This window comes from Coregonus lavaretus (genome assembly GCF_964263955.1).
Source record: "Coregonus lavaretus genome assembly, chromosome: 10".
Taxonomy (NCBI): Eukaryota; Metazoa; Chordata; class Actinopteri; order Salmoniformes; family Salmonidae; genus Coregonus; species Coregonus lavaretus.
This window is the reverse complement of record NC_139997.1, coordinates 40490438-40510490: the sequence shown is the minus strand read 5'-3', so window position 1 is coordinate 40510490 and position 20053 is coordinate 40490438. Positions and strand designations below refer to the sequence as shown.

Here is a 20053-nt window from a genome sequence, read left to right as displayed (position 1 = left end):
ACTTCCTCCTCCATGCTTTACGGTGTGAAATACACATGCAGAGATCATCCGTTCACCCACACCGTGTCTCACAAAGACACAGCGGTTGGAACAAAAATCTCCAATTTGGACTCCAGACTAAAGGACAAATTTCCACCGGTCTAATGTCCATTGCTCGTGTTTCTTGGCCCAAGCAAGTCTCTTCTTCTTATTAGTGTACTTTAGTAGTGGTTTCTTTGCAGCAATTCGACCATGAAGGCCTGATTCACACAGTCTCTAAACAGTTGATGTTATAATAATAATAATATAATAATAATATAATAATAATATAATAATAATAATATGCCATTTAGCAGACGCTTTTATCCAAAGCGACTTACAGTCATGCGTGCATACATTTGTATGTTGAGATGTGTCTGTTACTTGAACTCTGTGAAGCATTTATTTGGGCTGCAATTTCTGAGGCTGGTATCTCTGATGAACTTATAATAATAATAATAATAATACTTATCCTCTGCAGCAGCGGTAACTCCGGGTCTTCCATTCCTGTGGCGGTCCTCATGAGAGCCAGTTTCATCATAGCGCTTGATGGTTTTTGCGACTGCACTTGAAGAAACTTTAAAAGTTCTTGAAATGTTCCGTATTGACTGACCATCATGTTATGATGGACTGTCGTTTCTCTTTGCTTTTTTGAGCTGTTCTTGACATATGGACTTGGTCTTTTACCAAATAGGGCTATCTTCTGTATACCCCCCTACCTTGTCACAACACAACTGATTGGCTCAAACGCATTAAGAAGGAAAGAAATTCCACAAATTAACTTTTAATAAGGCACACCTGTTAATTGAAATGCATTCCAGGTGACTACCTCATGAATCTGGTTGAGATAATGCCAAGAGTGTGCAAAGCTGTCATCAAGGCAAAGGGTGGCTATTTGAAGAATCTCAAATGTAAAATATATTTTGATTTGATTAACACTGTTTTGGTTACTACATGATTCCATGTGTTATTTCATAGTTTTGATGTCTTCCCTATTATTCTACAATGTAGAAAATAGTAAAATAAAGAAAAACCCTTGAATGAGTAGGTGTTCTAAAACTTTTGACCGGTTATTTTTGTTGTTGCCTGTTTTGCATGTTATTTTGGCATTATTACGTGTCACATGTCAGTTTGCAAACAATTTAAACATTTAAAAAAACGGAGTTAATAAAGCTGCATACAAACAGGGTCTCTTTTTTGCTCTCTTGAGTAAGGCAGCTCCAAAATGCAGGTGTTTCAGCCTAGCTCAGTGCTTTCTGTGGTGGTGGGGCAGCCAGCGGAAAATACTGAGCGTAGGGGTTGGTAATGTTCTCTAGTTGCGTCGTGATTGGCTCCATGTTCTGTCAGTCAATGGGACACTACTTCACCACAAAATCTACTGGGAGAGCTAGAAAATTCAAGCCCCTTGGGTGCTGCCATAGAGTTACATTGGAAGTGCCCATCCAAGAAGGCTCAAGGTCATTGGCCACAGATAAGATGACGTCAAATCACGTTATATCCACAGTAGCTTTGATTGGACTGATCATGTCAACATCATACTTTCAAAATCTTAGCTAGTAGTCATCATCATGCATCAAGTCGACAATCTACTGGCAAATCCTTTTCAGTCCTTGTCATATGAAGAGAAATGATGAAGAGAAATTATAGATAAAACGTATCGGTGGACATAAAAATTACACAACAAGTTGGAAATTTGCAAATTCAACAATTGAGTGGTTTGGAAGGAATCAGTGGCTAACTGCAAGCATTTCAAAGCAATCACTAGCCTGCTATTCAGTGGAGTGGATGTGTGGTCCAAGTCTGGGTTTAAGGGTCTCTTTTCCAAGCTTAAAACGATAAACATTCAACATTGGCCATGCTGTCAATCCAGCTTGACTTCTGCCGCTTTCAAAACAACGGGAAACTCTGAACTGGGAAATCTCAGACTTCAGTGAGTTCAAGACAACTGGGAACTCTGAAAAAAATGAGCTCCAACTGGGAAAATACGTTATGAACGGTCATCCAACGGCATTCCAAGTCAGGAACTCTGGCCTCTTTCTAGAACTCCGACCTGAAGATCACTAACGTCATGATTCAAACTTTTTTTCAGAGTTCCCAATTGTCTTGAAAGCACCATAAATCCATAGAATGCCAGAATTTGAGGACAAAGTTTGATGACAAAATTTGCCCCCGAAAGACCGCCACACCACCTTCCTGTTCAAGTGAGCACAGCAGAACAAAGTGAGTCCAAAAATGTATTGTATGCTTCTGCATAAATTATGTTATATGCCAGGGAGATATGTATACTGTAGTTAAGAAAGTAATACTAAGTGTATGTTGTGTAGTAAGCTGTTAGTAGCCCATGTGCCTCACCCTAATAATTTGGTCCCTTTTCCCCTCATAACTTAGCCTACTGTTCTGACTTGGTGGTGCACATGTAGCCTATAGCCTGTATTAGAGAAATGTCATCATCAAATATTGTAAGAGCTTTCATTGTCTGCTTATATGCCCCCTTTATTTATCCTACGGTTCTGACTTGGAATACTGTAAGAACGGCCCATGTTCTGAATTCTGTCACTGTACATTTCAAAGGTGCTGAACAAATAGTTATATTGACTACGTCGGTCCTAGATCGCTGTATTAATGTCTTAATCAAAATTACGGATTGTCTCTTATCCGCTCGTCGTCGCCTTATGCCATAGTTTGTACATTTCAATTGTCAGTAGAAACCACATTTGTTTCAGCAAGTCAGCCATATCAGCTATGTTTTTGAAAAGGCAGTAAATGAGGCTGAATTAACTGTTTCGCTGCCAGACAAGGCTCTGCTGATAGCCAGGTGTAATAGTGGTAATGTGTTGGGACTGCTGTTGGGACAGCTTTACAGTGAGGGAAAAAAGTATTTGATCCCCTGCTGATTTTGTACGTTTGCCGACTTACAAAGACATGATCAGTCTATAATTGTAATGGTAGGTTTATTTGAACAGTGAGAGACAGAATAACAACAAAAAAATCCAGAAAAACGCATGTCAAAAATGTTATAAATTTATTTGTATTTTAATGAGGGAAATAAGTATTTGACCCCTCTGCAAAACATGACTTAGTACTTGGTGGCAAAACCCTTGTTGGCAATCACAGAGGTCAGACGTTTCTTGTAGTTGGCCACCAGGTTTGCACACATCTCAGGAGGGATTTTGTTCCACTCCTCTTTGCAGATCTTCTCCAAGTCATTAAGGTTTCGAGGCTGACACTTAGCAACTCGAACCTTCAGCTCCCTCCACAGATTTTCTATGGGATTAAGGTCTGGAGACTGGCTAGGCCACTCCAGGTCCTTAATGTGCTTCTTCTTGAGCCACTCCTTTGTTGCCTTGGCCGTGTGTTTTGGTTCATTGTCATGCTGGAATACCGATCCACAACCCATTTTCAATGCCCTGGCTGAGGGAAGGAGGTTCTCACCCAAGATTTGACAGTACATGGCCCCGTCCATCGTCCCTTTGATGCGGTGAAGTTGTCCTGTCCCCTTAGCAGAAAAACACCCCCAAAGCATAATGTTTCCACCTCCATGTTTGATGGTGGAGATGGTGTTCTTGGGGTCATAGGCAGCATTCCTCCTCCTCCAAACACGGCGAGTTGAGATGATGCCAAAGAGCTCGATTTTTGTCTCATCTAACCACAACACTTTCACCCAGTTCTCCTCTGAATCATTCAGATGTTCATTGGCAAACTTCAGACGGCCCTGTATATGTGCTTTCTTGAGCAGGGGGACCTTGCGGGTGCTGCAGGATTTCAGTCCTTCACGGCGTAGTGTGTTACCAATTGTTTTCTTGGTGACTATGGTCCCAGCTGCCTTGAGATCATTGACAAGATCCTCCCGTGTAGTTCTGGGCTGATTCCTCACCGTTCTCATGATCATTGCAACTCCACAAGGTGAGATCTTGCATGGAGCCCCAGGCCGAGGGAGATTGACAGTTATTTTGTGTTTCTTCCATTTGCGAATAATCGCACCAACTGTTGTCACCTTCTCACCAAGCTGCTTGGCGATGGTCTTGTAGCCCATTCCAGCCTTGTGTAGGTCTACAATCTTGTCTCTGACATCCTTGGAGAGCTCTTTGGTCTTGGCCATGGTGGAGAGTTTGGAATCTGATTGATTGATTGATTCGGTGGACAGGTGTCTTTCATACAGGTAACAAGCTGAGATTAGGAACACTCCCTTTAAGAGTGTGCTCCTAATCTCAGCTCGTTACCTGTATAAAAGACACCTGGGAGCCAGAAAGCTTTCTGATTGAGAGGGGGTCAAATACTTATTTCCCTCATTAAAATGCAAATCAATTTATAACATTTTTGACATGCGCTTTTCTGGATTTTGTTGTTGTTATTCTGTCTCTCACTGTTCAAATAAACCTACAATTGAAATTATAGACTAATCATTTCTTTGTCAGTGGGCAAACGTACAAGATCAGCAGGGGATCAAATACTTTTTTCCCTCACTGTATGTAGGCCCTAATAGTTTGTGGGCATCGTTTGTCACCGTTATAGTCCAATGAATGTATTGTTTAGTGGCTTTGCTGGCATGCATGTAAAACATTTTTTTGAGTTTGCCCCACCAACATTTACATGCTAAAATCGCCACTGAACTGACAGCATTTTTAGCAACATGAAATCTTATTACAATCTGTTCATATACAACCCCAGGAATAATTACACTTTTTAAACATTTTCTGACAAGCGACCCCTTAGATATGGTAATTTTCACGTTTTCATAAATTCTTAGAATGTTTGAGAATTACGTATACTAAGGCATTTGTGAAAATTCTATGGCAATGTAGCATGGTAAAAGGGCTGTGAGTTTTGACAATTAATAGACAATGCAGTAAATAAAACCGAATAAAAACATCTGTCTTGTCCAGGACCGGAGTCTACACAGACCGGTGCGCTATAGCCAACCAGAGCTACAGTAGGCCTTTATACAAACTAGCCATTTGCTACTACAGGTTGTTGGTGGCACCTTAATTGGGGAGAACCGGCTCGGGATAATGACTGGGGCGGGATCAGTGAAATTATATCAAATACATCAAACACATGGTTTCCAGGTGTTTGATGCCATTCCATTTGCTCCGTTCCGGCCATTATTATGAGCCGTTCTCCCTCACTGATCTAAAGTCGCACTGTTGCAACTGTAAACACAAAGTAAGGTTCAAAGTGAATGATGGCAGGCCGGTGTGGTGTGGCGAACAGTCTGTTTGGGACCGGAGTAACAAAGCACCCGCTGCTCGTTGAGGAGAGTAAAAACGAGTCTCCAATAACACCAGAAAAAGTCGCTAGATTTGTCGCTAGTCGCTTTTTTGAAAATGTGTCGCTATAGGGGTCTGAAAACACGTTAAATATAGCGACAAAGTCGCTAAATTGGCAACACTGTAGTGTGCGGCGCGCATGTGAATATATGTCACGTGCTTTGCGATTGTGTAGTCTTTGTGGATGATTTCTCCATTGTACTACATCATTGATAAATCGTATACCTCCACTACACTACATTGATACGCATCAATAGGGATTAAGAAGTGAGTATACGCAATGCCACTGAACAAAAGTGGGTATACGGTTTATACCTGCGTATACCCTCCACTACACCACTGTCCATTTGTGTTTTACAAAAAGTGCTCTCTCCTACATGAATGCGCTGGTATTTGTTACAGTATTTTGCACTTTGAAGTTATAAAATTTGATACTTTTCAACCGAGAAGGACTATGGGAAATCAAGTCTACAGTATCAAGCGAATTCATTCTTCTGCATACACCCACCAATGTCAAGAAACTACAATCCCCAGAAGTCCTTGTATCGTTGACTTTGGCAAGGTTTCTGTCGACGTGGGAAAGGGTCTGCTTAGTGCTCAGACAAACAAATGTCCATGGGTATAGGTTGCAATAGAAATGAACAAATTGACATGCACATTGGATTCAACAAATATATGTGAATTTAAATATGTGGCTTAAACCTGAAGAGATATTGCTGAAAAATGCATTCAAGTTATGGGTGACAGAAAAAAGCAACGATTATTTCGTATTACAAAGGAGGCGAGGATATGGAGAAGGAGGAGGCGGTTTGACAGGTATGTGTTCTGTTCTTTGCTGGTCTGGTAAAACTCAGTGACACCGCAATGACATTCTAGCAAAGTGTGCATGCCATCGGACAAGAGTTAATATTTCCGGTCTATTTTAGAATGTCCCCCTTCAGATTCTGTCATGTAATCATAGGGGTGGGAGACAGACAGTTCTCCAGATCCGCGTGTCAAATGGACAGGCTGGACTCCAAACGTTAGCTTAGATTGAAATAGGTATTGCAATGTAACAGTTTACAGCTGGGCTATTCAACCGGGGGTCCGCGGCCCCCTATAGGTCTGCATAGATATTGCAGGGGTTCTGCGAAAATGTTTTTTGTTGTTGTGTGGATTCCCCCCCATGTTTTTATGAATATTGCTAGCAACAACAGAGTAAACACATTTTGAATGACATACCTACAGTAGATCTAATTTCTAATGATGTCAACTTTATTTCTCAACTCCTAATTTTGACAAAATTACACTAATTGGAGCCAATTACACTCACTGGAGTATCTGACAGGCTTTGAAAAAGCAGCCGCGAATAGGCTACTAGTGTGGCAAGTGCTGCTAGGAAGCTTTCTTGACTTGGACATTATTTTTTGCCAACACATGGCTAACCTTTTCTTAACCAGCTAAACAGCTACTCTTAGCGAAAATGTGTTTAGAGTTCCCTTTCTAGCTAGAATTTACCAATTATGTGGGAAGGTCAAAATAATTTTAAAAAACTACACCAAATCTATTCATTGTAAAATGTTTATTAATTATCCTTGACATTATCATTCACCTGATAAGACGGGAAAAAACGAATGTTTTGCTAACGTATGATGGGTGTCCCTGGGTTGCCGGTTTGCCTGGGAGGGTGTCCCTGGGCAAGAAAAGGTTGAAGACCCCTGGTTTATAGTATAGCCTGCCTACGATGCAGATTATTTACTTTGTTACCACTGACTGAGCCATCAACAAAATTGCCTCTGTTGTTTAGGCTACAAACCACTGTCACAACACTTGATGATGCTGTCTGAGATGTCTGTTGTTTTGGTACACACACACACACACACACAAAATGACACAGTAGTGTCATATTGGGTTGCCGACATTTGCTTTAGCTTTATGGGTGGAGCAATAGGCTATACTGAGGGCACACAGCACTTCTGTATGAGAATGTACTCAAGCATGATACTCTAGAGGCAGAAGAGCCAGGGCAGTGCTCATCCATTCCATAGGGTCTGTCTGGTCTACTGATTCCCAGCATCTGAAATGGGAAGATTCTACATTATGAAAATAGTGCTTGTTGATCTTTGAGATCAATGCTGCGCTATTTTATAACACATTGATCCTCCTTCACCATGCAGGTCTGCAGTCAGTGAACACGTTAACATGCACACAGTGTTCCGGATAGTAGCTTATATCCCGCTTAAAGTCTTATTCGGGATAAGCTGTTTACATGCACCTTTGATATCCCGCTCACTAGTATCCCTGTATCCATGAATAAACAAGATATTCCTAATTTAAATTCATATTGGTTAAATGAAATAACTGCAATATGGACACTGACTGTAGGCCTATAACCTCTCACATGTAGCATAAAATAATATTTCATTTCTTACAGTAAAATTATACAACAAATGTTGATTTTTGCTCGGGAACAGGATTGGAGAAATATTATTTATTTATTTCAACATCTCTTGAGAAAATGCGAATGCGCATGTAATGTGTTATCTTTGACACTGTTATGCAAGCAGACAGTATTTCAACCACATACAATATGTGCCCAAGACGAACTGAAGTCTTATCAGAAACGTGTTTCATCGTTTTCTCAGCTTGTCATTTCCTTAAAACCGGTCAAACTGATGACATTTTGATATTTTGCACAGGACCAACCTTTCCACTGTTTTGGAGTTATTGCGTTTTCTCTCTGGTCTCTAAACAAAACAGACAACTTTATCGGTGTTAACTAGATTACTAATGCATTCATTCTATCGATGTAAGACATTATTATAGTGAGCACTACTTTATTTAGTGTTTTAGGGCAACAAGTTATGACAGAAGAGAAGCTACACGTATCTAACTATAGTTGACAAGCAAATGGCCTACCAAATGTCCGAAATTATAATAGGGCCTACCAAATGTCGGAAATTATAAGCAGAAACGGTCCAGTACGGACTAGCCTATCAGCAAAATAATTGATTATGGAATTATTGGTTCGAACTGCGCAGGTAGCCTACTTTATGAAGTGATTTGTTTGACAATCAGATAAAAACATCATCACACAACACCATTAATATATGAAACTGAGCCTGAGCAAACCGCGAAAAACAACAGTAAACAGGATAAGATGTTTACATGCCACAGTATCCCGTCTAAAATCAGCATATCCCAGGCATTTTATCCGGGTTTCTCATAACCGGGATACAAGCTTTTTCGGGTTATTGTAAATGGGAAATGATGTTTTATATGCGTCAACTCAAAAACAGAATACTTGAGTATCCCAAATAATAGTGGGATATTGTTGTGCATGTAAACGTGGTCATTCTATCAATTACACCAAGAGTGAGTAGGCTACCTTGTTTGCTGTAATGCAATAATTGAATGTCAGCTTTAGGTTTCCCAACAATAGTACGTTTTCTTGCACATGGTCACACACAGCCTCTGATAGGCCAATTATCAGCTGTTGATCACAGTTATCCACTTGACTGAAACAGCATAGCTAACTTTCACATTTGCCTCATCTCTAAAACTAAAAATAGCAATCTGGTGGCCTTCTAGTCTATTGAAGCTGACGTGCCAGTGGATGTAGCCTACCGATAGTAATGGTAGATGTCTTTGTCAAAAAGACTGACACTGAGAACATCAGAGCTATAATAACAGGTAATGAATGGGTTTGATGAAGTGAAACACAATAGCTTTCTCCTCTGACTGGGCTAATGATGGTGGAGGACCACCAGTGTCTGCTCTCCTCCTGTTCAATGCCTCCCCTGAAGCCCCCTCCAACTCAAGGACCTTTTTAATCCTGAAGTATCCAGATGTAAATCTCAAATGGCCACAGGGCAGAGAGCAGGCTATTATTTAGTAATACCTGCTCGATTAATTGGGCCCTTGCATATGCACAGGTTTTTCAGCAGAAATTCAGCCAAACTTTTATAATAGATGATTTACAGGGGGAAACGAACTCTGTAATCAGTTCATAGATGTGGTCTAGTCCACCAGCCGGCTCTTGGTAGCAATTAGCCTGGGGGCGAGGTTAAGGCCACTGTACAGCTGTGTCATGATCCCCCAGCCCAGCAGCCATAGATTCTGCTGATGCAGTCGGGCCAGGATAGCAGTAAAGGCCTTGCTCTGACCTTGTTAATAATTTATGAAGGCCACTACAGTCCTAGATAGGTAACACAACACTGTTGATTTGAACCACAGACAGGCAGGGCACTTGAATGTGATAATCAGCACAATATCCGTTGAGTTTTCCACTTCCATGTTCCATGATTGATAACCCAGGTGGGAGGGCTGTTTTGTTTGCTAGATACTGTACAATCAATAGGCATGAAATTGCCTCATGATTTTAAAATGTCTCATCATGCATGTCTAATGTGTGACTGTTAAGGGGAAGTATGATTGCTACTTAATTTTTTTGACAGGTCTCCTTGTTGGAACTCTTGATACGATGCTGGATTCCACGTCTAAGGTCGCTCCATTTCGCATTCTACACCAGACACTGGACTCTCAGGTCTACTGGTCAATAGCATGTGGTGAGAGTTTTTGCTCTACACTTTCTCAACTATCCCCGTTCAGTCAGAATAGCCACAATGTAAACATTATAGGCTACAGGAATGTAATAACTGACTACAATCATGTAATAACAACCTTTTCGGATTGTATTTTAGTCGACACTCATTTCCCATTTTTTAACAAAATAGATGGCTTAGTCGTGCATAGTGTAAACAGTTTCCTTTGCATTGTGAATATGTTTTCCCTGTGATTAGGTGGCACCAAGGAGGAGATCAACCAACACTGGGAGTGGCTGGAGAAGAACATCATGAGAACCTTGTCTGTGTTTGACTCCAGCGATGACATCACCAGCTTTGTGCAGGGCAAGATCAGAGTAAGTAATCACTACAGATAATTAAACACATGGTTTACACAGACACTACTATTATTGATCACTGCCACTCTCACAGGGAGATGGAGGCCTCCTACAGACTTAATAATGTATTCATGTAGTGAAGCCTACTGATGATAAGTAGCAAGTGCTTACTCTTTGAAAACATTTGGTGGTGATTATGGTGTTTAATTGATTACTGTTTCTGATATGGAAACCTTTGACTGTTTATTGAAAGCTAAGCAAAGGATAGTAGGTTTGTAATAAAAATTTGAATTTAAGAAACTATATGATGCTAATTTATATGCCTTGACATAAATGTTACAGAATGGAGATGGCATGCTGACTTGTTTAGACTGCTAATTATATTTGTTTCCTTCAGCGGCCATGAGAGAGATGTTGTCCTCCTCTTCTCTCTATAAAGGGGCTGATTGCTGAGGAAGGGAAGGTGTCAGGCGTGCAGGAGGACGACCCTGAGAAGTTCCGTGAAGCACTGCTGAGGTTTGAGAAATGGTTTGACCTCCCTCAGAAGGAGAAGCTGGTCACCTACTACTCCTGCAGCTACTGGAGGGGCCGTGTGCCCTGCCAGGGCTGGCTCTACCTCAGCACCAACTTCCTCTCCTTCTACTCCTACCTGCTGGGCTCCGAGGGTGAGACGAAACAGAGACCGAAACCTGAACAACCCCTCACTGTTGATTGTCACTTAAATGCAGAAACTGGCAGGCTTCATCCATTTACTTGTCATTTTATACATTGTATTTGGGTACAATATTATTATAATTCCATGACAGAATGGTAGCGAGTTACTCATTAAAGATAATCTGTTTCCTCTTCAGTGAAGCTGGTAGTCTCATGGAATGAGATCTGGAGGCTGGAGAAAACGTCCAATGTCATTCTGACGGAGAGCATTCATGTGTTGGCCAATGGGGAGAACCACTACTTCTCTATGTTCCTGCACCTCAATGAGACCTTTCTGATCATGGAGCAACTTGCTGACTACTCCATCAAACGCCTATTTGATAAGGAGAACTTCCAGGAAGAGCCCTCCCTCTCAGACCCACTACAGATCACCAAGAGGTATACTGCCTGTCACTGTTATTTTTTACTAATATTTGACAGTTACTTCAGGACACCATAGTGAATGGAGATGATATTAATTATTTTGTTTACTACCTCCATGCTCTCAAGCTGTCCTCCTTTTTTCACTACTTTTCTTTTTTTGCTCTCCTTCAGAGGCTTGGAAACTAATGCTAGGAACGAGCAATTCCGGGCCTTCTTCAGGCTGCCTAAAGAGGAGAACCTGCTGGAGGTTTATGAGAGCTTCCTGTGGGTTCCATTCAGCCACTTCAACACGCTTGGGAAGATCTGTCTGTCTGAGAGCTACCTGTGTTTCGCTAGCCAGGATGGCAGCCAGTGCCACGTCATCATCCCCATGAGAGAGGCAAGACACAGCACACTACCTTGACACTAAACTAATTTAATAGCCTCTGTGGCTCAGTGGTTTTGCTCAATGTTGTTGACCCAAACACCTATCCTTGCAGGTGATTGGTGTGGAGAAGCCAGATCGTAGCAGCAGAGCTTTGACTGTGTGTGTGCGGGGTAAGACGGCTCTGAGGTTCTCTGAAGTTCGGGACTTTGAGCGTCTCGGCAATGCAATCCGCAGGAGGTGTGGGATGACTGCCAGTCCTCAGCACTCTGCATCACCTGAGGTGACTAACTTCCTGTTTTGAACATGTGATCCTCTTCCTGCTTCTTACTGCTAGGTCTCTGCTCCAAGGGCACAATTCCAGTCCGCCTGCAACCCTCCAAATTTGTCTAAGGGAGCTTTCACATCAAATTGGTTTAAGCGGTTTTTCCTCACTCTGGTGCGTTCACCCCCTTAGTTCAGTTCATTTGAATTGGTGTGAACACTATCTGCACTCGGGAGCGCACCAAACAACGCTCCGTGGTTCTCTCAAAAAGGGTGATCTTGGTCCGTTTCCATTCGTACTGTGGTGTGTTTCGCTGCAGGTGTGAGCGCAATTTGGACCAAACACAGGAAAATAAGCAGTATTATTGGTTGTTTGACTATGAGCATTTGAACTTGGTTTCTCTCAAACATGTTGTGAGTAGCAGCACATTTATGAGCGCATCCTATGCAGATTAGGGGAGACCGGGGCTGTACAGGGGATATAGGCTACTGAATATATTCACTGCACGTTGCAGTTAGAGCAGCTAAAGTATTATGACGATTGGCTGGGACACCCAAGTGATGCTCCATGATGATCATAGATGGATTTAACGTGAGCATTTTTGCCCAATAAACAAATTACCTTGTGTGAACATATGGTTTTGTTTAGGCATTTTAGTTAGTTAGACATTTGTCAGTGTGACACCAACTGGACCAAATGAAAGATATCTGCCACGCTATAATTGCTGCCATTGAAAACAAACTGCGGGTTCACTGTGCCTTGCAGGTCATCAGAGGGGAGTGCCAAAACCTCATCAATCACTTTGAGGACAACCCAGAGGAGGTGGCTCTGATGGTGGGACAGAAGGACAGCAGCAAGGCTGTCAGCAATGAGGCCCTCATGACTGTGTTCCACCCCCAGGACGCTGAAAATCTTGATCCCAAAATGGTGGGATTGTACTCTAAAACATGACCTTCTCTCCTAATATGAAGAAATATACAATTTTTGGTTTATCTAGGAGCGCTGTTTCTTTTCCCCAGTGTGAGAATGAGCAGAGCATGATACATATGGTGGAGTTTTTTTAAAGGTGCTCTCCCTGTACTGTCTAGATGTCTCAGCCTTGACAGCTCATTTCTTATTACGCTGTTTCATCTCTGTGCCTGACAGCTAAAGGAGAAGATGAAGGAGCAGTCATGGAACATCCACTTCTCAGAGTATGGCCGTGGCACCAGTATGTTCTGTACCAAAAAGACACGAGACCTGATTGTGCGTGGCGTCCCTGAGGCCTTAAGAGGAGAGCTCTGGATGCTCTTCTCAGGTTCTGTTTGATATGGCTCTTTCACTGTTATATGGCTCGTATGTCTCCTTCACTGATGTGTAAAAGTGTGGTGTCTTTAATGTTTTGCTATAGGTAGCTGTATGTGTTTTGTTTAAATATGGTGTGTGGTGTTTTGCCTTGGTACTCTAGGTGCAGTGAATGACATGGCCACTAACCCGGGGTATTACAGTGAGCTAGTGGATCAGTCTCTGGGGACCAGCACCCTTGCCACTGATGAGATAGAGAGAGACCTGCACCGCTCTCTACCAGAGCACCCTGCCTTTCAGAGCGACACAGGCATCTCTGCCCTGCGCAGAGTCCTCACTGCATATGCCTACAGGAACCCCAAAATCGGCTATTGCCAGGTGCTAAGCTAGAAACCCCTATAACACTTCCCTGCTTTCTTTCTTTCAAAAAGCTAATAAATTAGGCATCTTTACATCTATCCTCCTTTTCTCTTCTGAAGGCCATGAACATCCTGACGTCGGTCCTGTTGCTCTATGCTAAAGAGGAGGAGGCTTTCTGGCTGCTAGTGGCCGTCTGTGAGAGGATGCTGCCTGACTACTTTAACCGCAGGATCATCGGTGAGAGACACAGCTGAATAACAATATAATTTTTAGTGTTGCATCACATTAAATATATGTACTGTATGTGTGTTTGATACTGAATACCTGGCTTACACTTTCTCACATAACTGCTATAAATCCTGTTTACAAACATCTTGTATTTCCTCAGGTGCCCTGGTGGACCAGGCAGTGTTTGAGGAGCTGATCCGAATGCACCTCACCCAGCTGACGGAGCACATGACAGACCTGACCTTCTTCTCCTCCGTGTCCCTGTCCTGGTTCCTCACCCTGTTTATCAGTGTCCTGCCCATAGAGAGCGCTGTCAACGTGGTCGACTGCTTCTTCTACGACGGCATCAAAGCCATCCTTCAGCTGGGCCTGGCTGTGCTCGACTACAACATGGAGGGCCTGATCAGCTCCCATGACGACGCTGAGGCAGTCACCATCCTCAACAAGTGAGTGTCAACACAGAGTGGGCGAGGTCTGAAGGTCAACTTAATTGGTTATTTCAAAGTACCGTATTAGGTTTATGATGGATTGTGAAGCAACATAATCTCCAAAACAATGAGTTAATTCTACAGGAATGCCCATCTTATTCATGTTACTTAACTGCTGCTCTGTTTGCCCTGGCAGGTTTTTCGATAATGTGACCAATAAGGACAGTCCTCTACCACAAACAGTGCAGCAAAACTCAGTAGGGAACAACGACAAAGCATCATCCCTCTCCAAGGTGGACATCAGTGATCTCATCAAAGAAGCCTATGAGGTACTGTAACGGTCAGAGTTGCTAGAACTGACCCCATGTCTCAATGTCAGGCTTGTCATTGATTTAGCCTTTTTAATTTGCTTACAGAAATATGGAGACATGAAATCAGAGGAAGTAGAGCGCATGCGGAAAAGAAACAAACTGTATGTAATCCAAACATTAGAGGATACGACCAAACAAAATGTGGTGAGTGGCACATCCCCAAACTTCCATGGCAACCTTTTAGCATTGTTTACTACAATTTGATGTAGGATGAATTGAGATTGACTTTTTTCCCAGCTACGGGTAGTGTCACAAGAAGTAAAGTTCAGTGCTTCCCAGCTTGATGACCTTTATGCATTGTTCAAGGTATCACAATCACTCTTTTCAAATAATAATATACTACTGCATACACTACATGCGTCAATATTCCTCATAGACACAGAGTTGACACGACTGGCATGAAAAATGGAAATGTGTTGAAAATAGACACAGATTTAAGCGCTGGAAGTTGAATACTTCAATGTGTTTCCAGAGGCAACATTTCCTCAGCTGCTACTGGACGATGAACAGCCCAGTGCTGCTGCACCACGACCCCAGCCTGGCCTATCTGGAGCAGTACCAGCTGGGCTTCCATCAGTTCAGGCTGCTCTTCTCCCTCCTGGAGCCCTGGTCCCTCTGCAGCGGCAACGATGCCCTCTTCCTCTGGGCCTTCCGCCTGCTGGATGAGAACCAGGACGGCCTCGTCAACTTCAAAGAGTTCTGCTGTGCCCTGGGTAAGGTTAGACCAGTACTCTGATGCATAGCTACAGGTCTATGAATGCTGTGCCCACCCTCCGTTTTCACCATTATCTGTGGAAACGGTATGTCGCATCTAATCCAGCATCAACCTCATGCAACCTTTCATGAAAATGTCCCCCTCCCTATTTTGTTCTTTCTGCAGACATTTTGTACAGCGGCACTTTCACCAGCAAACTGAAATTCCTGTTCAAGCTTCATCAGCCACCAGGTAAGTAAGATCACCAGAACTGCATTAGCACCTTCTCTATTAACCACTTGTCATTCTACGGTCATGATACTTTTGATCTGTATTTCTTCTGCTTGAATACATTATTTATAATAAGAAACTCCCAATACAATTTTGCTGCAGACTATGCCCTTCTAATTTCAACTGTACTGTATATTTCGTGCTACTCTTTTACTCGCCAACTAATCTCTTTAACTGTTCCTTACATCTGTCCCTGCTGTAATGTTGCATGCTCTCACAGAGAATGTCTTCTTCTAGCTTTCACAGGTAGTCCTTTCCACTCAAAGGGCCAAAGACTTCCTCACTTCATTCCAATGACTGACGACCTATCCCACTTGAGTCGATTGACTGGTCAGCTTGCTTTGCTCTTTTCTTTCTCTGCTATAAGCATTTCACTCTTTGCCTCTGTGCTTTTGTCTTTGGTAGATGCTCATCTGTCTGTTTGTCTTTAACAATGTCTTAAGTTGGTCTCTTTTGTCGTGTACAATTTGTTTTACTACTATCTAGATATGTGTCCTTGTAGACAAGGTTTATATATGATATAATTTCTCACTGGTTATGGTGTAGAATAGCAAAATGTACTTTAGTTACTGTATGACTTCCTTTGACTTATGTGAATGTACTTTACACTATGTAGTGTCCGATCTTCCAGAAGATGGCGTGATCAGAAAAAGCCCTGAAAGAGGTAATTTATTTGGCCTGTCTCTTTTTCTCTTTTACCAAGCTCTTCACAATATTGCTAATTTAAACAGAATATCCTTGTACACATTACCCATTTGTGTCTGAACACTGCACTTTCCACCCACAGGCAGAGGGAAAGTGGATCTGCAGGCCTACCTGAAACAATGGCAAGATGAGATACTAAAGAAAGAGGAGAGCATCAAGGATTTACCCAGAATTAACCAGGTAAATACACCCATATCTAGATTAACATGTAGTCAATCAGGTGAATATGCATGCAGATATCTTTCTAACAGATCAACTTTGAACAATTGAATCCACATGTTATGTCATTACTTTATGCAAAAAGAAACACAATGACAAAATCTTAAAATTGAATCCATCCCTTTTCTTTTAATGTTGTCAGGCTCAGTTTATCCAGTTCTCCAAATCACTCTACAATCTGTTCCATGGTGACCCAGAAGAGGAGTCTCTGTACCGTGCTGTGGCTCGAGTCACCAGTCTCCTGCTGAGGATGGAAGAAGTAGGGCGCAGGCTCCAGGAGCCCACCAGCCCCCAGAAGTCCACCACTAGCCCCACCCAGGCTGCCCCAGAGGGGACTCTACCCGACGGGGAGGCCTGCAGCACCCATGAGAGCTGCTCAGACACCCCTAGCACTACCATCACCCTGGAGGCAGGCTCCATCCCACAGGAGGTGGAATGGTCATTTGCCTTTGAGCAGATCTTGGCATCGCTGCTCAACGAGCCTGTCCTTGTGCGCTTCTTTGAGAGGCCTGTAGACATTCAGGCCCGGCTGGACCATGCCAAGTGTGCTCAGTTGAAAGCCAAGACAAACAAGTGAACTGAAGGATACACTGTGGGTCAAACCTTCTCAAAGCCATTAAGTCTCTATGTTCACTATCCTCACTATTCTCTACTGTTCTTTTTCCGCCTGGTCAGGTAACAGGAGTGGATTCTAAGCCAACCCTGTTCACTGTAACCAAACGCAAGGAATACACTTGTAGAGAAAGCATTCACACCTTTTAACGCCTATAAATTCCAGTTGTATCTTGTAGATTCATAGTTTTAGTTATGTCATCTGCACACCAGCAAACCTGCTCAAGCATCTTGCTTCTATGTGCCAGAGTGGTTTTCTCATGCAGCCTTAAATCTCTCAGCTAATTTTCAGAAACACCAGCCTTTCAAATTGGGGGGTAAGTAATCAGTTGACCTGTGTGGGATATGTAGGGAGCAGCATCACACTCCAGGGTTGTCACTTAAAGCCAACAATGGAAGTCAATCATTGCATGAAACCGGCACATGTAGATGGGATAGATAATTGTATATGAGACCTTTACTGTTGCTCATCCATAATTATGCAATGAATGAAACCTAGAATGGAGAGATGAAAGAGACACCACTATGTTATTGTATCTCTGGGTTTACTTTGTAATGACAAGATGTGGCCAATTTATTTCTGCTCATTTTGTGGAGGGCGGCTTTTGAAAACGATGGGACCACTACTTGCTCAAGGCCCAAGGCTGTTAGTCGGAATTCTACATTTCCGTTTTCTTACAATATATATTACGTTTTTGCCTTCAAATTCCATTTGTTTTGTTGAAGTATCATGAATGAGGGAACAAGAGCATGTTGTCATTGCTAAGTCAAATCACTTTCAGGACACAAAGTAAAAACAAATTGGATAGTTGCTGTTGAGGCAATCACTGTTGTCATTTGAGGACATTGTGCAATATTTGTATTCTAACTACTGTCTGAGTCTTTAAGGGAAATGAAGGTAATATATATAATTTCATATACATAATAATAAACAATAAACATGTCTTATGATTATGTTTTCTTTTGTTTGATATTGTATAATTTAATTGAGTTGCAAAGGGATTACTAAATTACTAATTACTATTTGTCAGAGTAAATGTTATATTCATAATTTTTATAATGTCTTGTAAAAGGAAATTATTGTTGTTTGATTATATTTGTGAGACTGCAGATACAATTATTTGATGGGTATAACTGATAGTGTGGCCTGTTACACATTCCTTTGTATATCATTTTCCTTTTTTGAAATCCTTTAAAGCATGAAACGGTGCATGGGCATGGATACCTTATGATGATTCAAATGCAACACAGTTGGTTCTGAATGACTTACTTTATTTCTTGGTTTGATGTGGTGGACTGTAAAATGCAGAATTTTAGTCATTGTTGATTGAAAAAACCTGCTTCAATGTCCTCTGTGTAGTATGGATATTTATATTTTACATAAACAGCATCTGCTAAATGACTAAAATGTAAATGTATAAATGTTTGTTTTCAAAATTAGTCTGTCAGGAAAAGGACAGCTGAGCAACTTTTACATGGTTTGTATTTTCTGTATTTGAGTGTTCTTCCTCAGTGCCATCTGTGTGTAAAATCAAACCTTGCCGTTATATATTATAGTCTCTTAAATAGACCCCTTATCCCACACCAATAATCACTTGGCAGTAAATACTTCTAAAATGCTGTTCCTTGTTATAATAGCTGCTAAGATTAATATACATATTTGTCACTTTAAAGCCTTTACTTGACAGCACAATATCATACAATATCATAGATCGGTAGCTACTCTCCATTTTCTTTATTTGATCAATATAGTAAAGTAATAAGAGCCCATGTTCATTGGAGAACAAGTGTTAGTGTTTGAAATTAGCAGTTAACTCTTTACATTGCATTAGTGGTGACTTGAGTGGGAAGTTAAATTCCCCTGTGAACAAGTCAACTAAATGAAAGTCTATTAAAATATTTGCAGGGCAATTGCCATTTGAAATGCCACAATTCTCAATTTGTCATGAGAGATTGCTGTGTACTACACTCACATTTAGAAATAAAGAGATTGTGTATAGGCTTTATTAGTTATGCTCTAGATATGTGTAGTCAGATCTTTATCAACTTGGTGCAATACATAGGATAATTGTGTATTACCAGTGAAACTATATTACGTTACCTTTTATTTCACCTTTAAGCTATTTACACTTTAAGATGACTCTCATAGCACAAATGTATTTGGGCCTACTTAAGATACATTGTAAATGTAATTGCTTGGTTGCCAATTAATGGTCTTAATTACAATAACCACATCTAGCGTAAATATTCTAATTTAAGTCTGTGTACTGCCTGTTTTTGTTGCGGGGTTTTCTGGAGGAAAATTAATCCTTTGGAATGTTATGACGTTTTTGATCTGCCTGTGCCTACCACAAGTGACACTTTATGTGAATGTCAAACATCTTGAAATGAATAAAATGTTACAATGTAATAAAATAATCTTAGACATCAAATGTGTTTATTTGAATGAATGAGTTGTTTTGCAAATAGGCCAAGTGAATGAATGGAACAGCCAGGACTAAAATGTAAGATACCCGCATTTGCCCCTATTCTCATGTCGAGACTGCTGCTACATTATTTGACACAGTGATTGTCAGCCTCCGCTACCAACACCCATGACATATGCCTATTTAGCCTCCATAAGTCATAGAATACTAGAAGTGCATGAGCAAAGATAATAGGTCTACAAAACTCTTCTAAAGTCTCACTGACATGAAGATGACCCTAGGTACAGGACCAAATGACCATAGTCAGACAGGGCCTTTGCTAATCGTGATTGGCTCGTTTGTTGTGGAGTGGAGAGCTTGCGAGAAAGCTGTAGCTTGTGGATGTCCCTCCGTGGTTACTTCCGACACCTGTTGTTTATTTAACATTGGTGGAAAATAGAAAAGATTGGTCCGAAATCAGTGATATAGAGGAACTGGTTGAAAATGACATTAGTAGAAGCTTTCATGTTTATTTAAAAGGTGTTTACAGATGGTTCCAAGGATCCTGATAGTGGACACATGG

General features: G+C 41.5%; 1 protein-coding gene across 2 annotated transcripts; it reads left to right on the top strand.

Annotated features, from left to right (window-relative positions):
* Positions 1-5644: 5644 nt before the first annotated feature.
* On the top strand, positions 5645-19483 carry LOC311136084 (TBC1 domain family member 8B-like). Of its 2 annotated transcripts, XM_084170159.1 has the most exons (21): positions 5645-6101; positions 9722-9832; positions 10067-10185; positions 10607-10832; positions 11019-11259; positions 11416-11623; positions 11724-11891; positions 12639-12800; positions 13020-13170; positions 13321-13535; positions 13637-13754; positions 13906-14191; positions 14370-14502; positions 14590-14688; positions 14782-14850; positions 15017-15257; positions 15425-15490; positions 15767-15859; positions 16146-16193; positions 16317-16414; positions 16596-19483. In XM_084170159.1, exons 1-21 carry the CDS (start codon positions 5975-5977, stop codon positions 17028-17030), a joined length of 3414 nt encoding a protein of 1137 aa, XP_084026285.1. In that variant the 5' UTR covers positions 5645-5974; the 3' UTR covers positions 17031-19483. The 2 variants fall into 2 exon arrangements, with proteins under 2 accessions (XP_084026285.1, XP_084026284.1); XM_084170158.1 differs by lacking the exon at positions 15767-15859 and having other exon boundaries at positions 5646-6101.
* Positions 19484-20053: the final 570 nt, after the last annotated feature.

Bases quoted from the DNA above. Each gene is read 5' to 3' on its own strand.
- LOC311136084 (XM_084170159.1), top strand. From the start codon at position 5,975: ATGTGGCTTAAACCTGAAGAGATATTGCTGAAAAATGCATTCAAGTTA. The intron at 13,171-13,320 runs GTTCTGTTTGAT...TTGGTACTCTAG, and splicing joins GCTCTGGATGCTCTTCTCAG to GTGCAGTGAATGACATGGCC. The intron at 15,491-15,766 runs GTAAGTAAGATC...GTCTTCTTCTAG, and splicing joins CAAGCTTCATCAGCCACCAG to CTTTCACAGGTAGTCCTTTC.